General features: G+C 40.4%; 1 protein-coding gene across 1 annotated transcript; it reads left to right on the plus strand.

Annotated features, from left to right (window-relative positions):
• Window positions 1-7,227: 7,227 nt before the first annotated feature.
• Window positions 7,228-18,870, plus strand: LOC136230638 (acid phosphatase 1-like). Its single transcript, XM_066019769.1, has 3 exons — window positions 7,228-7,765; window positions 18,237-18,446; window positions 18,539-18,870. The coding sequence occupies exons 1-3, from the start codon at window positions 7,368-7,370 to the stop codon at window positions 18,714-18,716; spliced, it is 786 nt and encodes a 261-aa protein (XP_065875841.1). The 5' UTR covers window positions 7,228-7,367; the 3' UTR covers window positions 18,717-18,870.
• Window positions 18,871-20,266: the final 1,396 nt, after the last annotated feature.

Here is a 20,266-nt window from a genome sequence, read left to right on the forward strand (position 1 = left end):
TCTCCAATCCAGGTGTCATACCAGAAGCTAATGGACTTCCCATTGCCCACCTCCAGGCTGACCCCTAAGCAGAACTCAGCAAACACAGCACTAAGCCCTTTCCAAAGGAAGGAACAATTGACCACTCTCTCTTTTGGGCCCCCAAAGATTTTGTCCTTTCTATACTTGCCACAAAGCAGATGAACCCAAAGAGAAGAGGGGTTTTGCCACATTCTCCAGAGGAGTTTCATAAGTAAAACTTTGTTATTGTCTTTAGCATGTCTAATGCCAAGACCCCCCTGCTTTTAGGCTGGCATACCTCCTTCCAAGGGACGAGATGAATCTTCCTACCCTCTCCAGACTCTCCCCAAAGGAAACGCCGGTTAATTTTGTCGAGGTCATTAAGGACCGGCTCAGGCAATTTGCAGGATTGCATGATATGATTGGGAACCGCGCAGTGGACAGATTGGATTAAGGTAAGACGGCCAGCCAAGGAGAGGGAATTTGCCTTCCAACTAGCACAAAACCCATTAGTTTTATCCAGAGTCTCTTTAAAGGAAGCTTTGGAAACTCTGTCGCTGTGGAGGGGAACCCCAAGATACTTGCCCAAAGAGTGAGTAAGAGGGATACCAGATAGATCGCTAAGTTTTTTGCGAATGCTCCTATCCATGTTCTTAGAACAAAGCATCCGAGACTTGTGGACATTGATCTTCTAGCCAGAAGCGGCGCAAAAGCAATTAAGGATGTCCATGACCACACCAACTTGCTCCTCATTCCCTTCTACAAAGATCATCATGTCATCAGCGAAGAATAGATGGGAAATAGGCGGTCAAAACTTGTTAATGGAGACAGGATGGAGAATCCCCTTACTCACCGCCTCTTGAATTAGATGAGCCAACCTTTCCATCGCTATCACAAAAAGGAAGGGGCTCATAGGATCACCTTGACGGATACCTCTTGAAGGAGAGAACTTATCAGACATATCACCGTTGATCAAAACCTGGAAAACAGGAGAGGAAACGCAACGCTCAATTAATCTCCTCCAGTTCTCAGGAATACCAGCTCTCCTTAAGCTATCCATAAGGAAACTCCAGTTAAGACGGTCATAAGCTTTCTCCAAATCAAGTTTGAGAGCCACGATCCCTTTCCTACCTTTCCTTAACTTCATGGAATGGACCATCTCCTGGGCAATCACTATATTGTCCATCATCTGCCAACCAGGAACAAAGCTACCTTGATTTTGGCTAATAATCTCAGGGAGGATACGACGGAGTCTGTTAGCCACAATCTTAGTAATAGCTTTGTATAATACATTGCACAGGCTAATAGGCCTCATTTGTAAAAAGGAAGAAGGTTTATCAACCTTAGGGATTAGCACCAGGAGGGTTTTGTTCACCAGGCCTATATCGTTGGATCCATGGAAGACTCCTAAGATAAAGTTGTAGATGCCTTCCTTCACCGTGTCCCAGTGTTTATGGTAGAAACTAGCTGGAATACCATCAATCCCTGGAGCCTTAGTAGCTCCAATGCTGGAGAAGGCAAGATCAATTTCTTTCAGGTTGATAGGATGAAAAGCCTCTTTTAAAGAATCCTCCTCCAGCCCAGGAAAGGTGACCCCTGAAAGGGCTTTATCCAAATCCACCTCTTCCTCTTTAAAGAGGACTTTATAGAAATCAAGAGCAAGGTGACGGATATCCTCCTCCTCAAAAATCCAGTCCCCATTGGAGTCCTTAATAGCCTCAATCTGGTTCCTCTGCCTTCTAATGATAGTTGAGAGGTGGAAGAATCTGGTGTTACGGTCACCGTCCTTTATCCAAGCCTTCCTAGATTTCTGGAACCAAAGGAGCTCTTCCTGTCTAAGAACCGCTTCCAATTCGTTCTGGAGAGATCTAAGATGGCAATTCAGACTGTGGTCAAAACGTATCTCCAAGCAGCGTTGAATGCCCTCCATCCTCCTTAAAAGTTTATTTTTCCTTCGGATAATATGGCCAAAGATGTTTTTATTCCATCCAACCACATTTCTTCTAAACTTCTCAGCAGCCAGAAGAACATTAGAATGGGGTTGCCAATTATCTCTAACAAAATTTCTGAACTCAGGATGGGTATCCCAAGCAACAAGGTACCTAAAAGGTCTATTCCCTTTGGGGCGAAAACCTTTAACCAGATTAACGAGGATAGGACAATGGTCAGAATGGCGAAAAGGGAGATTCAAAACTTTCACCTCAAGGAATCTAACAATCGCCGTCATGTTAACATAAACTTTGTCCAATCTAACAAACACACTATTCCTTTTCCAAGTAAACTTATGACCAGCCGCACCCAGGTCAGACAGCCCACAAAGGTCCATATTTTGTTTATGATTAAGGCACCGGTTGATATAATGATTACCCCCCCTTTTCTGATCACTCATCAGGGCAATATCATTAAAATCACTAGCAACCAACCAAGCATCCACCATGCTTGTGCTAATAGAGTACAGGATCTCCCAAAGCCTTTTCCGGTTACTCAAGACCAGGTTGGCATAAACAAAGGAAGTAAAGAAAGGAGTATTGCCTGGATAACACACCTTACTATGAATGAATTGGTTATCAATAGTAATAACATCAATAATAACACGACTTGGCTTCCAAAAAAGCCAAATCCCCCCTGCTCGACCAGTCGCTTCCGACCTGACACACTTCCAATTCTTAAACTTTTTAACCACCTCATCTTCTTTAGAACCACTAACCTTGGTTTCTAGAAGAGCAAAACAAGAAGGATTAAACTGCTTAATAAGATCATTAACATGGATGCGGGTCGCCTTGCTAGCCGCACCTCTAACATTCCAAACAAAGAAGTCCATCAGACGGAAGACGACCAATCACAGGCCCAAAACCTAGAGCAGGTATTTATTCGGGGCTCCTGAGAGCCTAGAAGAGGTACCATTAGGCCCTCTTTTATCCCAAGAATCCATAGAGCTAAGGTTCTTTTTATGGTTAGCTTTAGGTTTCTTCAAATTCAACTTTTTAACTCCCATAGACTTTCCAATAGGGATCTCAATAAGAGTTTGTGAATTACTAACCTCATTAAACATCACTTTTCCAGTTGAGGCAATGCTCTGGGACTTCCCTTTAGCAGAAGTTTTGGTGTCAAATAGAGGATTAATAGAGTCCCCTAGGATGGTAGCAGGCTCGACAGACTCTAGGCCTGGCTTGCTAACCTCCTTCTGCTTACTAGATAACCCCGATGCTTGTCCAGCCTCCATAGAAATGACATCAAATCTAGATCTTGCCATAGAAGTTGAAATAACACCAGCACCAGACTTGATGTCAGGTGGTTTAGTTTTGCTCTCAGGCACAATCTTGAGAGAAATCATCTGTTTACTGATATCTGGAATTTGGTTTCTATTAGTATTAGCTTGTGGGTTTCTTCTGGCAGTCCTTTTGGCCAACATCCAAGGACCAAAATTCTTCCCTTCACCCTGTCTCTCTTCAGCTCTTTCTATGCTAGGCTCCACTACCTCCTCGACCTCTTTCCTTCTTTTAGGGCAGCCATCAAAGGTATGGCCAAACATCCCGCATTCATAGCAGATATTGTGAATACCTTCGTATTCGATGTAAAAGACCTTATTCTGCACGGAGAATTTTGAAAGAAGAGGCTTAGCAAGATCAATGTCAATACACACCCTGGCAAATTTACCTCTTTCCGCCCCAACTGTGGTTTTATCAACATGGTGAACTTTACCGACCAATCCACCAATCTTATTCAAAAATCTTTCGTTATAGTACTCAATAGGTAACCCTGGGAATCTAACCCAAGTAAGGATCCTATTCACAGAACAATCATGAGGATTAAAATTTGGTACCCATGGCCTCAGCGCCAACACATGATTGGAAATGATATAAGGTCCACCATTAATCACAGCATTGTAATCTTCTGCACTTGTGAATTTAATGACATAATAGTCATTTTCAAGGTCTGTGATGGTAACCTTTCCTTTCTTTGTCCATTGAGCCTGAATCCTTTGGGCAAAATAATTGAAGCTAATCCTTTTCCCAAGGACTGTGACAATTAAAGATAACTTCCACTTCGATCTAAGGATCCGTTTGTCTTCAGAGGAAAGACGGATCACCGGGCACATCGGGTCTTCAAGATCTCCATCTTCAATATCAGAATCGGAAAGGAAATCCTCAGAATCATCCTCAATAATATCATCCTCCAACATGGGTTCCTCTTCAACAACCCCTAACACCTTATCTCTCCAGGAACTATTCCCTTTAACAAGTTCCCTAGTGGGAAAATTCACCTTATCCACCGGATTCCCAGTAACCGGATTAGCATTAGGGTAAATGGAGTCATGGTCTGCCGCACCCAGAGCCCGGGGACCAGCCCCCGGAATAGCCATCGCCCCAATTTCAGCCTTAGATCCCGAGTCCACAGCCATAACCGCGGCATCCTCCTGGCCGCCTCCCTCCTCGCCGCGGATCGCGGCTCCCTCCACCTCAGGGCGCCGCACACCCCCCTCACCATCAATCCTTGCCACACCCTCGTCGACGCTCCCCGGAGACCCAATCGTCGTCTCCTTTCCTGCCGAACGAATAACATCGTCCAGCGCCCACCACTCCCTACCTTTCTCCATCCTCCCCCCAGCTCCAATACCCGAACCAGGATCCAGATCAAGCCCCATCCCATCCTTGACCGCCGGCCGCCCACGCTCTTGGGAACGATCCCGTCTCCTCTCGCCGCCCGGCTCCTCCAAACCACCAACATCGCCTCCCGTCGAACCCCCTTCCTTCCCTAGATCGGCCTCAAGCGCCGATCCAGCCGCCCGCAACCCCAACCCTAGCGCCGCCGGGCCGCCCACTCCCTTCGCCCTCAGTTTCCCTACATCGCGATCTCGCGTCAAACCGCCGTGCGTCATCGCTCTTTCGCCCTAAATCCCCAAGATACCAGTCAAACGCTCTCGCCAGCCAATCGCGAGAGAAGGAAATCGCAAAAGTTGGACCCAGAGATAGCTAACTAATTTAAGACTCTTTTCTTTGCTTTGTTTTTATGATCCTAACATATTAAATTAAAGATATATATATATATATATATATATATGAGGTCTCATTTTTTGGGGGCCCTAGACGGTGGCCTTGACTGCCGTAAAGGCAAGCTGGCCCTAGCTCCAATTACCAAGGGGCCGAGACCATCCATAGTAAGGATGGTTTCAGCGGCTGTAGACCGCCCCTCCAAGTGGAACCGGCGGGGGTGGATCGGTGCTGAACATGCAAGAGAGAGGCATTGGAAGTCATGTGGTTAGAGTTTTCTACTATTAAGTGTTTTTGTTTAATGAATCAACAATGATTCATAATCAATTATTCATATATTAATCTAAACATATTAGTAACTGAAAAGGAAAAAAAAATTAATACTTAACAGTTGGGCTAAACACCCTTAAATTTTACCTGACAATTGTCAAAAATTATATATTTTTAAATGTATGATGAAATTATAACTGTAACTAATAATGATATTTTATAATACAATAACTAAAATTTTAGACCACACAACACAATTAAGAGTTGCATATGTGTTAGATATTTATTTCCTATTTACATTATTTAGATCTTGGAATTATAATTTATTAACTATTATCTTTATATATAAGTATAAAATATGAAAATTCTTAAGCAAAAAATAAAATATATATTTTTTTTGTAATTTCTATCAACTTACTTGAATAAAAAAGTGATAATTGAGTGTGACAAAGTTGTCCTTGTCTCCATTAATGAAATTAATTAATTAACAACAAATGAACTATCTTTACATAATTATATAAACAACTTTAATTATTTCAAAAGACAGATCATGAACATGATCTTGTTCCCCAACACGATCTCCATGATCTCCATGTGATCATCAATTATCAACAAGAACAGATAAAGTCCAACATTTTTTTTTAGAAATAGAGAGTTGCCTATTAAATGGTATAAATTTATTTTTAACGCTTCTGGTCAAAATTAATTTTACTTTTATTTTTATTGGAATGTCATCCTAAATATCTAGAATCTAGAGGCTTTAAGTTGAGCCGAAGTAAGACAGAATATTTGGAGTGTAAGTTTAGCGGCCATAGGAGTAGAGAGGGAGGGACAATCACCCTAGATGGGAGAATTGTTCAGACCTCGGATTGCTTCCGGTATTTAAGATCTATTATCCAAACGGATAGAGAAGTAGATGGAGATGTTGCTCATAGGATTAAAGCTGGTTGGTCGAAGTGGAAGAGTGCTATGGGTTTCCTTTGTGACCCCGACATGCCTAATAGATTGAAGGGAAAATTCTACCGGACGACAATTAGACCAGCATTGTTATATGGTACGGAGTGTTGGGCAGTGAAACACTGCCACATCCATAAGATGTCGGTGGCGGAGATGTGTATGTTGAGATGGATGTATGGTCATACGAGAAATGATCGGGTGAGTAATGAAATAATTAGGACAAAAGTAGGGGTCACATCTATTGAGAATAAAATGAGAGAAAACCGATTAAGGTGGTTTGGCCATGTGAGACGTAGAGCGCTTGATGCGCCGGTTAGGAGAACCGAAGAGTGGCAAAGGGATATAGTGTTGAGGGGTAGGGGAAGACCTAAGCAAACTTGGAGGAGAGTGATCGAGAGTGATATGAGTTTACTAGAAATTGAGGAAAATATGGTAGTGCATAGGACGGAATGGAGGGAACGAATTTGTGTCGCTGACACGACTTGATTTCACGGTTTTATATGATGGTTCATGTTAGCCGACCCCAAATCATTTCGGGACTAAGACTTTTTTGTTGTTGTTGTTGTCATCCTAAATATCAATTATATATAGGATATTTATAGTATTATTCAAAAGAATTTGATAAATGTCAATAACTAAGTCTGATACATATGAGTTAGTTACACGAAAACAAGTCAAATGCACTAAAATGTTTGTTTTGTTACTAATACTGTTATAAACAACTAGCCAAAACATATGAAAATGTTCCAATATACCGATAAATCTATTTGGAATGACTGATATGACAGTCAAATAACAGGTAAATCAGGCCGTTCAAATTTTTAGTAACTTGAGATCAACTTAATCTTGATTAGAAACGTTAACAGTAAATTTGCACCATTTCATATGTCAAATATAAATCTATACTTCTCCAAAAATGATATGGACAAATTTGAACCTTATCTCATATCGAAAATTGAGAGTGGGTGACTGGACTATATTAGTAAGATGTTTTATGCCATAACGCAAAGAACGAGTTTGAGCTAAAACGAAAATATCTGCATCTATTATGCCAGATGGTAACACTAGTTCCTTGATCTAATATTTATTTGACTCATTTTCCAAAATCCCACACAACTGAATTCCCCATTTCTGTCTCTCCCTAAATTAATGGCAGCACAATTAGTGTTCGGATTGATTTTCACAACCCTGTCAATCGGGCTAATATACTCACATCTTTTCAACATTTTCAATGAAAACAAGGAATGTGGAAAAGAAACAGGATTGTTGAGAGATGGGTTGAGTAGTTACTGTGAAAGTTGGAGGATCAATGTTGAATTAAACAACATTAGAGAGTTTGCTGCTGTTCCTCAAGAATGCATAGGTCATATAAAACATTACATGACTTCGACTCAGTACCAGGCTGATTCTCAGAAAGCAGTTGAAGAGGTTAAGATCTATCTTAGCTCGTGCTGTTTTTTGAAAGGAGATGGTAAAGATGCTTGGATCTTTGATGTTGATGATACCCTTTTGTCTACCATTCCTTACTTCAAGAAACACCATTTCGGGTACCTGCTTCTTCCTCCTATTAATTATTATGAGATTATAATTCTAAATACAATGTTTTTGTTTATAGTTAATACTTTCATACAAAGAAAATATATTTTGAATCAATTGATTTTTGTGATAAGACCAATTAAACAAAAAAATCGATCCAAGCTGATAATTCTAATTAAATGCAATGTTTTTGTTCATAGTTATAGTTAATAGTTTCATACAAGAAAGTATATTTTGAATCAATTGATCTTTTTTCCAGATATAATCAATTTAACTAAAAAATTTAAAGGGGTAGGGAAGAAAGCCTAGGCTTCGTAAGGGATGGGGGATCGGGAGAAAAGGTGTTTCGGTAAAAGAAAAGGCTGGCTGAGAAATTAGCAGAAGCACGGCTAAATAAGCTAAGCTGCGGGTTCCTAAGCAAGTACTAGGGTTGAATAACTGTAACAATCTAGACAATCTAACTAATGCCTTCTAAGCTCGCAACTAACGCTTTCGCCTTAGAAGCCTTTACTTTACTAAAAACTCGTCTTCCCAACCGCTGTCCCGTCTGGACTCCATACCTGTCCCGTCTGGTCTCGCGGGAAAGCAACTTTCGTTTTGTTCCTTACGGTCGAGCAGCTTCCACTTTTTGGCCGAGCTAGTGAACTTCTGGTCCCGGTCAAGCATTTTCAAACCTTGCCGGTAAAGTAAAGCAACTTCGTAGTCCCCTTTCCTTAACAGTCAAGTAACTTCGTACCTTTAGGAACGGATGAGACAGGGGAGAAAGCGGAACGATTCCATGGGACTTCCTTTCTTACCCTAGAAGGAGAACCTCTATTTCGGGTCGTCCACTTCCTCGAATTTAACCAAGGCCGAAGAAAAGAGCCTTACCTTACCCCTTTACCCACTATACGCCTTTAAAGGCCTCTCTGACTCTTGTTCGGGTAGCACTAGTCGATTGACCGATAACGAGAAAGAGAAGGGTAGGCTAGTATATAGGCCAAAGTAAAGCGGAGGATACTTACTAAGTAAGGGAAGCTCTTTCTTTGTTTCTGGCTTCCGTCTCTTCCTGTCGTCGTAGTCGTTTGTAGTCAAGTCAATAAGCTCGTTCGTATCGAATTGCAAGCGGTTTAAGCTGTGGAACGGCAGTTTCACGATCTATGACATCAACTTAGGAAGCAATATCAGACTTTAACCGCTTGCACCAATTGACTAAGCCACTGGGGGTGATTCACCTGCATCTCCATTTCCTCGATGCGAACCATACATAGAAGGAAAGCGAATCCAAAGCTTGAACAGATAATAAATAGGCTTAACCGCTAAGGTATTTTACTCTAATGAGTAAACTACCTCTAACGAGTAAACTACCTTGATGGCCTGCAGCTCCTATTTGAAAAAAGCCATTCTCGATGCAGCTTCTTCTTTCACAAGGGACTCCGCCATTCAATCTACTATCTCCAACTTTTTACGTGACATCTTGGTTGAGATGACTAACAGGGCAAGGGCAGAGCCCACTAAAATATAGGCATATATATACAAAGGCAGCTTCAGTATAATAAGGAGAGTACCGCCGGTGGCAGAGCCTATTCCACATGTTCCAGTGCTAGTTAACCAAATAGAACCCATTGAAGCACCATAAACATCCGAGCAAGCATGAAAGACGGAGGCAGAGGCATTTGACCGAGTCTAAGAAGCTTCCCCGCCATCCATCCGTCCGTCTAATTCTAGTTCGAAAAAAGGTAGAGCTAGCAGATCGAAGACGGCCTATTGGCAGCGGAATCAATCAATAGTGGAGCCAATTCCAGAGCGAGCATCCCCCCAGCGAATCCAAAGCTTAGGTCCACCTCTCGCCCAGTGGGAAGTAATGAGGCTAGTCTCCCCCCTGAATGAAGAAGTAGTGGGCCCCCTTCCCTTCGGCCCTTTTTTTATATTCTTTCTATTCTATTTTTTAATTCCTTATTCCTTATCCAATTTCTAAAAAAATCTCTCTGGCAAAAGGCAATTCGTCTCCTTCGCTTCGGACCCTTGCCTTTCCTTTTTTCAGGTAGCTTTCTTACGCCTATTCAGCTAGTGGGGCATTGGTCATAACCGAAATTCGTCGAAGAAAGTCGAAGAAAGAAAAAAGAAAGAAGAGGAAGAAAGGGAAGTTTTGTCATCTTTAAAGCTCCGCCGCTTTTCACTGATACAAGAGTGGAAGAATTAAACTTCATCGGGATTTGCTTAGTTTTTAGTCCGCCCAAAGGTCAGTAACGAGTTCAGGCTTGTTGGATTGTAGCAGCCCTTAGTATCAAGAAGCTACCATCCTTCCTGCCGACGTACTGCCTTCTGACATCCGTGCCTGGATGCCTTAACCGCTACCAAAGCTAAAATAAAAGTGTTAAGACGTCACCAAAACAAGGCTGTTGGGACTCGCTTTGAACGAGCCCTATCGGCTGCAGAAGAAAAAAAAGACTGTCACGGTAGTTGTAACTAGACCTTGACCTTGGAAACTCCTATCTGTGTTCCCCTCTTTTAGTTATCTATTAATAAGCCGGGAACTGATCCCGCAGTTCACAGTGCCATTAAGTTATTGATTCATCACAGAGTCTAAGACTAGCCATGAGGACGACTGGGATTCCCTCTGCTGTTTGCTTTGTTGCATAACACATTTAAGTTGTTCAGTCTCAGTTTCAGTTGAAGAATAGGAAGTAAGTGAAACTTACAGAATTAGATAAAGAATGAACTAATGTAAAGACAGAAGAAAGCAAGGGTAATTAAGTTCAATAAGGGCTCGGGAGGAGTACTTAGGTTCAGATCTATAGCTATTTCATCTGTCTCAAATATAAGGTAGGAGCTGCTCGGTAGTAGCCTAGTTCAGGTTCTTTAGTAGCATCCGTTCTGCTCTGCGAGTCTAATGGAAATAGTGAGCTCGGCTGTTCCCACCGCCTAACTAGCCACAACGGGGATAAGTTCCGAATGGATGGCTTCCAAAGTCAGGGCTCGATCCTGCACAATTGACCTGCTTGTCCTATTGTGCAAAACTATGAGTACCCATTATCGAGGAAGGGTAGCGTAGCTAAGAAGGAGATGGGCTTTCCAGTTCTATTTCTAGTAAGGTGATGGGCTCTCTCTCACTCCTCTTCTCATGCGCGAGGATAGGCTCATAGTACGTGAGCCAGTCAAGTAGGACTAAATGGAGAAATGGAAATAGTCCGTAGCTCACTGAAGGGTAGATCTTCGGAGATTGAGTCAATGAAAAGCGAGTCTAAACGGTAGGTCCACATCAGCTTCGAATCCTGTCGTGAATGTGATGAACGATGGCTTCTAGCTAATCATTTCGGTTTTTTTCGGACAGCAACTTTATAGCTTACTCCGCACCACTAAGAGTCTCAGTTACTCGAGAAAGACTTATTCTTATTCCAGTTCAGAAGACCGGGAAAACCCCCCCGCGAATGTCTAGCCTCCCTATAACTATAGAATTTCTTAATATAAGAAAGGAAAGTCGAACCCAAGGGGCATATCTTTACTAGGTTATGATTCGCATCTCGAAAGAAATGCATTGATAAAGGATCTCACCTTACTCGTTAAAGTAAGAAAGTAAGCAAGTAAGCAAGTAAACAGCCTTATGCTTTACACTATTGGAGTGGAATCGTATACTATTCATTTGCGCCGGTAAGACCAAGAGCAGAAATGAAGACAGCTTCTATGCCAAGAGCGTCTGCGTTGAGGAGATCTGGGTCTTCTACCCGGTGGTATAGGACTGGCACTTAAATTAGCTGTGACAGTATCCGTTGGTGCCATTGTTAAAATGAGTGTTCCCGCTTCATCTTCCCCAATATTCTTAGATTTAGCAACAGCGGTATCAATACAATAGATAGAAAGACTCATCTGCCAGTCAAACTCTGACAGGCTGACTCTTCTTAGGTATGGGCTCCCATGATAGTTAGTTCTGAGGAAGGCCTTCAAGTCGAGCTTCAAAATTTATTACAGGATTGGATTTGAAATCGGTTCTAAATTCAATTGAGGCGTGTATCCGACCGTTGTACGAATGATTACTGCTTCACTTCGTGGTCAGCAGAATATGGATGAAACACAGCCTTGCCTATGGGTGAAGTCGTTTAAAGCCCATCTTACGAGCATTTAAAGCCCTTATTTTTCAGGCATATGCTCCTACTGGGGCCTGTGCAACTCTCAGGCTGAGGAAACTTCCTACTTGTGCATATCCGCCCGCTCTGAGCGAGAAAACGAACACATATTGATCATTGACCTCCCATTAGTGGAGCGGTAAACTTGGCATCATAAGATGATTTCGCAGAAAATGAAAACGACATTTGAGATTGGCATTCATTCCTCCAATCTATTATACATACAAGAATCAGAAGGGGAATCCTGAAAACAGCAACTAACTAGAGCTCTTGGCCCAGACAACGTCCTAGGCGTAGGGGGGATCGGAGCAAGAGGGAACGCCTAGACATGTCTTTGTCAATAGAATGTATTGAATTAGAAATACTGTCTTTCTAGCTGAAGTGTTCACGTAGGTCAAATTGCTCAATCCAATAGTAATCAACGGAGAAAGAGTCAAGCGAAATAGCTACCTTTATAGTCAGGTAATGGGTTAAGAGAGAGTCTAGTTATAAAAAAGGGGCGGGTAATGGGCTATATCCCTCACCGTACTGCACTCTGTCTCTGTCCAGCGAGAAAGAGATTTGATCACGAGTTCTAGGCTTTTGGCCTGTTCAAGGTAAGTCCTCACTTCAGGTAGTATGACTAAGAAAATGAGTCGACCACCGCCTTTTTTTTTTACTAATTAGTAAGCCGACAAGGAATTCATAGTAAGCATCAAAAGAAGCCGGGATAGAGTAAGGAGATAGTCAGCCTGTACCCTGTAAGCGATGTATGAGGCAACTAGCTGCTCGGTCTTTCTACTTGAACAGTTCTTAGCTTAGGTCGGCCAGGATTGAATGGGTTCAGCGTAGCCTTGCTAATAACTTTTATCACCGTTTGCTTCATTTAGATATGAAATTGCGTAAAGAGCTTGAAATTGTCCTTCACCAAGAGGAACTCCTATGGTTTCAGAGATCTAGGGAGCAATGGTCAAAGGTGAAAGAACGGAATCAATTAATTAATTAATCCACCCACTATCAATCGAAGGGTAAGCCAAGCAAGTTGATGAATGTGAATTCTATATAGAAGAAATGATATTCCGATTGAGGTCACGGGATCAATAGCTTAGTCCGTGCACAGGCACAGGCCCGGCTTGTTTGATTGAGTGCCTTGCCTTCCTGAGGGCTTTCTATGCCTATGAATGAGAGAGCTTTTTCCTTATGTTATTATGGTTTGCCCGCCCAGAGTGAGTCCTGATCTCTTTCTCTTGGTTGAGCTGTCTTGGGATATCATCCGGAGGGAACGGGCTTAGGTGTAGCCGCCTAACGAACCAAGGAGGACTAAATGGAGAAATGGAAATAGTCCGTAGCTCACTGAAGGGTAGATCTTCGGAGATTGAATCAATGAAAAGCGAGCTGCAAGTGCTCGTAGCCTTATCCACGATATTAAGGTAAGGTTGTGACTACTCTCTCTTCTTCTCTTGGAAGTCGATATTGATCGTGGAAATCTCGTATAAAGTCTTTAAAATCGATTCTCTTCCTTCATTCATTTTCTTTTAGTTGCGGTAGCTTCCGCGCCAGCAAGATACGGACGGCGAAGCCAAAGCAATACTAAACAAGCGAGAAAAAGCCCTATCTATTCTATTAGTAAAGCCTAAACGTCCTTATTGAAAAGAAAACTAAAGCGCTAACGAGCAAGAAAAAGGCCCCTTACTATAGATAGGCTAACGCGCCTTGTATTACAAATATTCTAATAGAAGGCCCTTCTTTCTCAAAGTAAAGTTTCGCGCTTCTTACTTTAGAAAGATTGCAGGGGCGCTCACGTTTTTTGGATAACTGGCATAACACTAAGACTGTGCCTAACAAGACTACCAATCCGGCATATGGAAGCACCACTCTAGTATGCCATGTTCCCCTATGGACTCTATAGAATATGCTTTATCTCCGGGGAAGCAAACATTCAAGAGTAATCCATCAGATCAGGAAAGGAAGGGTGACCAAGGAAGTCCCCCGAAAACAGGAGAATAAGAGATCTATTCCTTAGTCCTTTTGGCTCTAGATAAGATTCCACGTTCCTATTACTTCCTGTCTTTGAGCCGACCTCGCCTGCTGTAGTAAGCTCTTCTTTTAGGCTTGAAAGCCCTACTCCTACTACAGTTTGACGAAATGTTCGAACTCCCACAAGGTACAAACATCCTATGGAGGATCGACTGAAACATCAAACGTTTTTCAGGAGCCTTTGAACAGGAATTTGGCAAAAGTCGATCTATTCTATGGCGAAGCATCCGAAGCATAACTGCACACTCACACGATCTTTGCCGAGAGATAGGAGCATTCGGTGGAACCGGTGAACTACACTTGTTTCTGGATAGATGTGTGGGACAGAGGGCTCGTGGTACCTTCTGCCCACCCTTCCTCCTCTGCTTTGAGAACCGTGTGAACGGAGAGTGGGCAGAAGGGAAGGAGGTCCTCATACAGAGTCGCACACTTACTTGAGCAGTGTGGGAGACTGGGGAATGGGTCGAGTAAACTCCCCTGGGGCTGGGCTGGGGCCGGAAAAAAGAAAATAACAGACGAAGCTTTACTTAGATAGGGCTTTGATTTGATTGGCATTGATTTTTTCTTAGTGATTGGAAAGGGGGGCGCCAGGGTATGTTATAGAAAGGGAAGGCAGAGGTAGTACCGGGGCTAATCTCACCTGTCGTATGCCTTTCGATCCTTCCTGTGAGAGACCTTCAGACCAAAGCATTGCCATTGCACGGATACCCAATCCTACAACTTGATCAGTCTCCCATGTCCAAACGTACGGACATAACTTTGATTAAGAAGTGAACCCAGCGTATAGCCCAACTTGTGACTACTAGTATAGCTACCGAACATAGAAATGCCTCCCAAAGGGTGGAACCACGGACGTCCCAGGAGTAGAGAAAAGGTGACTGGTATGTCCAGGACCGTGAAGTTCACTGTAGAGCTGATCGGCCCCACTACCACTCCAGCTTCGAAGGTTCCGCTCCCACGCTATGGCTTCATACGTCTTACCTTAGGCATTTCTATCTGGTAACGAATAGGTGCATGTACTCTCTATCTTTCATCTTTCTAGTTCAGAAGTTAGCGTGTACTCTATTCTATCTTTCATAAGATTGACTTAGTGTTCAGTAAGCCTAGTGTAAGCTTGATTGCTTCATCTTTCTTCTACGCTATAGGTTGATACGCTATGGATTTCCCAATGCAATGTTTCGGGTGTAGCAGAACATAAATGGATCGATACGTGATCTTCCTTTCCTTATTGCGTGCCTTTTGGGGTCTTATTGGTCAAGCTGACTGACTGGCGTGCTAATGAGTCTTTGTAAGAAAGAGCGAAGACTTTCTGACTGGCTAATCTTATGATTGATGTTTCCGATGGACAATACGACTTGGAATTCCCATCAGAAGCTAAGAACGGTAAGCCGTCAGGTCAAAGTACGTATTTGAGGATTGCCTCTCCATGACAGATGTCTTCCTCCTCATTTTCCAATAACAAATTAAAATAGGCTTGACCCTTCTGCTTGGGTTATTATTGACTGCTGGACCCTCCGCATAATCATTGATTATTGACTTCAGCCGCGGAATTGCCCTCCCTGAAAATGTGGCCGGCCTTGATCTAAATGGCTTAGTAACACCTTAATATCTGAAAGAAAAGGCTCTGCCTTCCACCCAGCGTGGTTCCCGCGATGAGGTCAATGACCGTCTTTGCATCGCCCTCAATCAAAAACTTCCTAAGGCCGGCAAGCTACAGCGATGCCCATTCTTGCGCTTAGAATAGAATCTCCGCCCTCGTGTTACAACCCACGCCTCTGGCAAAACCTGCCACAAACCTCCCTTCATGATCTCTTAGGACTCCCCCCAAACCCGCCTGGCCATGGAGATGGATCTATGCAACGATAAGATCGTTTATTTACAACGGAATAGTATACAAAGTCAACAGATCTCAACCAATGCAATAAGTTAAGTTTTTTTACAAAGCGTTAAGGGTAGTTATAGATCTGGGACAAGACGAACTATTACAGGGGATTTATTGAAAGCATTGAATTTGGAATATGGTAAAGTGGCTCCCGGATGGAGAAGCACCCCCATTTATGGGTGCCGCAATGGCTCGGGCAGCTGTTCATACTGTGAGGCTGGCCTAAGAAGGGAATGGGTTTATACAATACAAGCTATGAACGATGGTGCAAGGAAGCATAAATCAATCTTAAGACGTGTAAATGAATGTGAGGTGAAAGATAGCTCAGTCACAATATCGTATGGATGAGCTCTGATAACAAAGCAGTAGGCAAGCATCCCGTGGGGACCATCCATACCTCTTGATCCAAAAATAACTTTTATTATTGCATCTCTCGTAAATCTTGACCAGTATTGAGTTTCTGATATATATCTAGAGTTATCATCAGTAGTGGTGGCAATGCTTGGGGGCCGCAATAGCTCCGGCGGGACCTTGAGCAGAGTATTGCCTATGCCGAAAATTAGTCCGACACTTTTTCTCCATTGCCGTGCACGATGGAAAAGAAGGTGTAGGGTGGGTCCTTTATTTTTTTTAGGGATAAGGTACCAAAATAGGTCTAACGTTTTTGGAGAAGTACCAATTTAAGTTCAACGTTCAAAATAGCACCAATATAGGCTTAACGTTTACAACATAATATCAATTTAGGTTTAACGTTTACAATATAGTATCAATTTAGGTCTCACGTACAAAATAGCACAAATATAGGCTTAACGTTTACAAAATAATATGAATTTAAGCTTAACGTTTACAAAATATATCCAATTTAAGCTAAATGTCATAATTAAATTAACCATATTATATTCTTTTCCTATTAACTTTATATGTTATCTTTTTTATTTAGTTCTATTTTCTTATTTATTATAATACAATTAATTAGTTTTCTTACCCATTAAAACCTTATATTTGTTTTTCATCAACCATTCCATGACTCCTAAATTACATGGCTCATGTAATATATGAAAACTAAAAGTAATTGAATATCCACAATATTTATTATAATACAATTAATTAGTTTTCTTGCCCATAATACATGTCGGTGTTCGAAATATTGTGGATATTCAATTACTTTTAGTTTGCATATATTACATGAGCAATGGAATTTAGTTGTCATGGAATCATTTATGAAAAACGAATATAAGATTTTAATGGGCAAGAATACTAATTAATTGTATTATAATAAATAAGAATATAGAACAAAATAAAAAGATAACATATAAAGTTAATAGGGAAAGAATATAATATGATTAATTTAATTATGACGTTTAGCTTAAATTGTATATATTTTGTAAAACGTTAAGCTTAAATTCGTATTATTTTGTAAACGTTAAGCCTATATTGGTGTTATTTTGTACGTGAGGCCTAAATTGATGCTATATTGTAAACGTTAAGCCTAAATTGATATTATGTTGTAAACGTTAAGCATATATTGGTGCTATTTTGAACGTTGAGCCTAAATTGGTACTTCCTCAAAAACCTTAGGCCTATTTTGGTACCTTATCCTTTTTTTTTAATTATGGTCCAATAAAACAACGTTATTTTAGCGTGGGGCCGTAATTAAAAGATAATAATTCTGCACACTAAAACGATGTAGTTTTAGTGTGCATAATATTGAAAAAACTTAAAGGATTGTCCCCAATTCTTTTACGCAAAGTGGTTACACTGCCATTTTGCTTCTTCTTCTCTTCTTGGACAATAGAAAAGAACAAAATCCCTTCATCATTCACCGTTGGTGTTGGTGTCCGCCTGAGCCTTTCCATCTTATCCATTCAATCAATTGCCTATAAATATAAGAATAAAATTAACTTCCTAATTTGAAATCCGGACTCCGCCACTAACTGTCATATTGAGTCATGAATAAGTTATAATCACTTGCATTGAGCTTCCATAGTTAAGGAGATACGCTAGTTATGAATATTAAGATCAATAAAAAAAAAAAGGTATGATTTCATTTTATTTATGTCTAAAGTTGTACTATTTGAAAATGAAGTTTTTATATACTCAAACATATAAATGTAGAATTTCAAATGAAAACGAAATGTATCAATCCTTGTTAACAAAATTGGATGTTTACAGTTTGACTATTTTCTTTATTATTCATGGAGACTTTGATGAGAATGAGATGGATTTGGACTTCTATCCCATCTTCAAATTGAGTAGAATATTGTTGAAAAAGACAAATATTGACCATCATGGCCATCATTCTAAGCTTGACTTTTGAATATCACCCCATAAATGATAAAGTAGTTGGCAAACACATACTCATTTTTATTGTTTTATATATATACTATAAAGTTGTAAAGTATATGCAAGTGTAAGTAATTAAGTAGTTAATTAGTTTGAAGTATGATTAATTAATAAATAAATATACAAAAATGAGTACAGGGGAGATATTGTGAATAAAACATCACTAGAAGAATGGATGAAAGGAAGAAATGCACCAGCAGTAGAGCAAAGTTTGGAAATGTTCAATGAAATAAGGAACAGTGGTTACAACATCTTTATTGTTTCAGCTAGATCTGAAACCTTAAGATCTCCAACTGTTGATAACCTTATCAATGTTGGCTACCATGGATGGTCTAGTCTCATACTAAGGTATATATATATTATATTCCTCTATTTTTGGATCCATAAAAATAGCACGATTCGATCCGCCCTTTAATATTGGGGTTGATATTGGAATGCAGGGGTGGTGAAGATGAAATGATAAGTGTGGGGGAATATAAAGGGAGAGCAAGAAAAAGAATGATGGAACAAGGGTATAGAATTTGGGGAATCGTAGGAGATCAGTGGAGCAGCATAACAGGTCCACCTTATGCTAAAAGAACTTTCAAGTTGCCTAATTCCATGTACTACGTTTCTTAATTCTCCTATTACATATTTCTGTTTTTTAAGGACTTAATTGCACTACAAAATGTTTATTTGTCTTTGTTAAGGATTCATTTGACCTAATTAAAAGGTCTACAAATAATACTTTTTGGTTATAAAGGGATTACTAAAACTCTTGTGCAATTAGTCATTCGATCCGCATTTATATAATTATGTTCTTGAAAAGTGCGTTGAAAAACAATATTGACTAGCTTTGTACACAATTGACGATGGATTTGAAACATGTATAACACATGTTCTCCCTATTTTACCAATAAACCGAATTGTTAGGTCAAAATCTAATCTCTTGATATAAGAGTTCTATTATATTATCATATCATATCAATAAATTTAAATATGAAAAATAACACACAAATGCTCTACAAGAGAACACTTTTTGTCATATGCCTATTCAAAATGGTGGGTTTTTTCCCTTATAATCTATTATTTTATAATAGTTATCTCTTAATTTATCAAAAATCCTAGTTTTTGCTACATATATTATTTGATAACATTTTCCTTCCGACCCATCACAAGTGATAAAATCTCAATTAGTAATTTAGGATAATAGGTCACGAGATAAAAATCAATAGTTTTGTTAGATCGGGAGATAGATGTTACGAAATAATAGGTGGGTAATAAATATCAATATTTTGGATATATGAAAACAAATAGTGATTTAATTTGGGAATAAAATAAGTGATGCATGATTGTAGTGACAGACGCCTGATAAGGTTATAGAAAGGCTAAAATTTTAAAAGGGGTTGTTAGTTGGGTTGGAAGATTTTAACAGTAGCCAAAATCCTTCACCCGTCATACTAAAATGTATATTTGGGTTGGTTGGTGGCCGAAACCCTTAGCCACAGTATCGGTCCGCCCTGCATGGTTGTGGAGGATATTCAGGGAGGAAAAAATAGCAGGGGCATGGAGGCAGGCATTATCCATTATTTTATTGGTAGATGGAATATAGCATCTCTATATATTGCTATCTTGTTGTATAGCAATGTTGTACAAGTGGACTAAATAATGCTCATATAAATAATAGTAGGAATTCATTCTTTTTACGGCAACGGAAATTGCATTGGTATTTGAAATTGAAACTCATAACATATAGAATTACTTTTCATTTTAGTGGAGTGCTATTTACCACCCCAAATTGCTTATCACATCACCGTCATCTTTTGAACACTTTTATCCTTTCCATTTGTTAAACTCAAAAACTAAAATTCTCTCAAATTTCTTTGAAATTCAAAAACCCGAACAACATTTATGGGACTTAAACACGGTAAAGGAAAAAGACTAATGATTCTCCGGATAAATATTTTTATTTGAAAATCGAATCGAAAACACGAGTTTCATCTCCGGATTCGGAGAAAAAATTCATCCAAAATGTGCTAAACGGGTGATTCACATCATTCCGTCTAGGCAGAAACGGACGGAATGGTGTGAATCACCCGTTTGGCACATTTTGGATGAATTTTTTTATATATATATTGATTAAATCGGTTAGTTTTTGGAGATGGATTTCAATTAGTGTAAATAGGAAC

This window comes from Euphorbia lathyris, chromosome 5 (genome assembly GCF_963576675.1).
Source record: "Euphorbia lathyris chromosome 5, ddEupLath1.1, whole genome shotgun sequence".
NCBI classification, from domain to species: Eukaryota; Viridiplantae; Streptophyta; class Magnoliopsida; order Malpighiales; family Euphorbiaceae; genus Euphorbia; species Euphorbia lathyris.